At 34.4% G+C, this 3,558-nt stretch overlaps 1 protein-coding gene across 1 annotated transcript; it reads left to right on the forward strand.

Annotated features, from left to right (window-relative positions):
- Positions 1–2,219: 2,219 nt before the first annotated feature.
- LOC112458146 lies at positions 2,220–3,319 on the forward strand. Its single transcript, XM_025021590.1, has 2 exons — positions 2,220–2,517; positions 2,884–3,319. Exons 1-2 carry the CDS (start codon positions 2,266–2,268, stop codon positions 3,169–3,171), a joined length of 540 nt encoding a protein of 179 aa, XP_024877358.1. The 5' UTR covers positions 2,220–2,265; the 3' UTR covers positions 3,172–3,319.
- The last annotated feature ends 239 nt before the right edge of the window (positions 3,320–3,558 follow it).

Consider the following 3,558-nt stretch of genomic DNA (forward strand, 5'->3'; position numbering starts at 1 on the left):
TTTTTACCTAGAAAATGACCTTTGCGTCAATTTTCATTGACATATTCATAATTAGCATATTAAAATTTAATAGTATACAAAATTTCAGAACAATCAGAGGTATGGACTTTTCGGAACTACAGCCGAACATTAGTTTGGTATCCAACGTTTATTGAAAAAAATAAAAAAGTTAATTAGAATGACGCAGCATGGTGATATTAATAAATGCATTCACGCAGTAACATAACGTTAATCACGATTTCATATATCATAAAAGAAGCATCGCGCGTCGCTATAAGATCGTGAACATTAAAGGTGCGATTTCATTGACGCTAGAAACCAGCGGCAGCGTCAAGAAAATGTAGTGGGGAAAAAAGTTTCGTTGAATTTTGTGGTACGCTAAAAAGTTGAAACGGTCTGAACTTCTTTTCCCACTACATATTTTCTTGACGCTGCCGCTGGTTTCTAGCGTCAATAAAATCGCACCTTAAAAGTTCAGTTAAAACATTTTTGCCTATCTCTTATCGTTTCGATGAGATATACGCTTAGATTAGAAACATAAGAATTGATTTTTTCCGATAGAGTGTGTCACTTCTTTGACATGCATAAAAGCACTAAAAATATACTCTAATTTTTATCTGTAATGTAACATACCTAAAGTTCATCAAAATTGAGGAGAAAACTTGGGTTTGTTTTCTTTTAAGATAAGTATATTTAATCTAACAAGATTCATTTGAGTGTTACATGTACTTTATGAGTTTTCTGTGCAGCAAATATAATTTGCGCGATATTTTTGTAGCTGGACTACTTGAGGCCGACTTTTGATGCCTTTAACAATTAAGCAATATAGTATGCTATTCTAATCAAAATGTATTAAAATATTAAAATAAAAATACATAGAAATCTGTTGTGAATACTTCTTAGAAAAAACTATAATAATGGTAATATAATAGAATAAACAATCAAACAGATTTACATACTTATTATGTGAGGTGGCAAATTGATGATTATTGACATTGAAAATTGTGTAAAGCTATTAATTTTTATAGCAGGTATTTCAAATAAATAAAAAGTAACATATTAAGACGTAACAATGTAAAACATACAACAATTTTGACTAAATAATAATAATTTGACTTTGATATAAAAAAATTACGTTCATATTCTTCAATAGCGTAGTGACTTTACTGCAAGTGTATAATCATATGTTATGCTTTATCTATAATAAGCATAACATACGCGATTACGTACTTGCTTGAGCAATTATTACGTCAAATGAATAGTTTTCAACTTTAATCTTATCTCGTTGTTTTTGTTTTCGTAGTGATTAATGTTAGGATGTTAGAATTATATAATGTGAAAATAGTACAACTAAAAAAAAAGGTATTACACAATTAAATATATCAATACATATTTATGTAGTATAAAATATGTATAATTATATGCATTTTTTAAATGTTACCATCTATTTTATCAAAATTTTCTTAAATTCATTTCAATCCATTTATTAAATTAATCATTGCAATAAGATGTATCATAATTTAATTAAAATAAAGTTTATTTGAAATCGATTAAAGAATAAAAAGTTTTGTCATTTATTTGCATTTCTGGCACTTGATAAGTAAACCATTTTTATTGTAATTTATATCATTTGCTATAAATTATTTATATATTATTAAAATTATATGTGTTCCTCATAAGTTCAGTCATTAAACGTCCATCTAATAATGGGCGGATTTGATTATGAGAAAACAGCGGAAAACATTTCTGAGAAAACTCATCAAGGTGAAATATGGCCGATGTCATTCGACCACAAATACGCACGCGATCGCGGCGCGCCACACACACAGACGCGTCGTAAATTTCTCGCAAATACCGCAACTCGATCACGTTCGACGGGATCTCAACGCGGAACGTACGTATGCCGTTGACCAAAAAGGGGAAAGAGAAAAGGGCTTCCTATTACGCTCTTAATTGAAACAGCTCTTAACTCAAACGTATAGGAGAATGCGCGCCCTTCTTGAATATCGACGAATATGAAGAAAAAAACGACGGTAAAGCGGGCGGGGAAAAAAACGGTGGAAGGGTGGCGCGACAAAGAAAAGGAGGGGAAGGCCGGAATGAGTGGGAGGGAGCGGATTGAAAAGGGAGAAAGAAAACGTGATAAATCTCGCTGCGAACAATAAGTTATCGTAAAGAATCGTTTTAGCGTTTCGTGACACGGTAGGAAGAACAATGATTTGTTGGGAAAAATCTCCAATTCCAATTCTAATTCCAATTTCAGAAATGGCCCTAGAGACACCGGCATGGCTGAATCTATGCTTCGTGGAGAAGATCCTGCGAAAGTCGGAAGGCGACAACTCGATTCAGGTGATCGAGATATTCTCGAAATCAGCCACGGCTAAGGGTGACGGCTACACAAGCGATATAATTAGGGTTACTGCCGAATTTTCGCGTGACCAAAGCGACAGTAAAATTACGGAGAAGAAATCAATCATTGTCAAAATCGCGCCTGTAGCTGAAGGCATTCGTCACTTTGTAAGTTGATTCAACTCATATAATATTTCTAATACAAATAAATCAAATTAAGTGGCAGATTCTACTATTTCGAAGTAGATTTCTGCTCAACAAAAAGATCAGGACAATTATTTTTGAGGCACTCAGTGATTGAAAACATAATTATTTTTATCAAGTTCAAAGAGGCACCTATACCTACATTTAGAAGAAAAGTATATGTTTGAGTCATTTTAAAATCAATTTTGATTTGCGGAATAAAATTATTATTTATTTGTCATTTCTGAGAAACCAAAACTTTTTATTTAAACCCTTACATCACAAAACTAATTGCATGCTTGTTTGATTTTAAAAGATTTTATTTGTTAATCTTAAATAAACTTTTTACAGATCGAATTATCAGGCGTCTTTGACATCGAGATATTGATGATGTCAGATACCTTGGATAAAATGAATAAGTTGTTAGGGCCGGAGCATCGCTTAAGCGGGAAGGGCCTATACGTGCAAAATAAAAATCCAACGCTTCTGGTGATCGAGGATCTCGCGCCTCTCGGCTTTCGCATGGCCAATCGTCTGTCTGGTCTTGACCTAGCTCATACCATATTGGCGCTTGACGGACTAGCCAGGTTTCACGCAGCTTCTGTAGCCATATGCGAGAAGGTAAATCACTACGCGTGACTCACTTGTAATGTCTCATTGCGATTATCACGAATTCAGGTTAGTGGCACGAAACCATGGACCATACAAGGTGCAAATTTTCATGTTAATATTCCCTGAATGATATAAGTAATATATTTTATGCAACACGTGCATGGAAAGTGCCCCATTACGCACGCTACGCGTGCGTGATAGACCACTTTCCACAGGCACTTGCAACATAAAATAGAGTATGTAAGCCGTGCGTAAAGATGAAAATTCCTGGGTGCGGTTACCGCACTCGCCTTCGGCTCGTGCGTAAACTCCGCACCCGGGAATTTTCATATTACGGCACTTGTTACACAAATAACTATATATGGAAAGTCATTTTGTATTGGATGCTAGAAGACTTCTTGCACTATATTATAC

This window comes from Temnothorax curvispinosus, unplaced genomic scaffold, assembly GCF_003070985.1.
Source record: "Temnothorax curvispinosus isolate PA1 unplaced genomic scaffold, ASM307098v1 QBEX01008723.1, whole genome shotgun sequence".
Classification (NCBI taxonomy): domain Eukaryota; kingdom Metazoa; phylum Arthropoda; class Insecta; order Hymenoptera; family Formicidae; genus Temnothorax; species Temnothorax curvispinosus.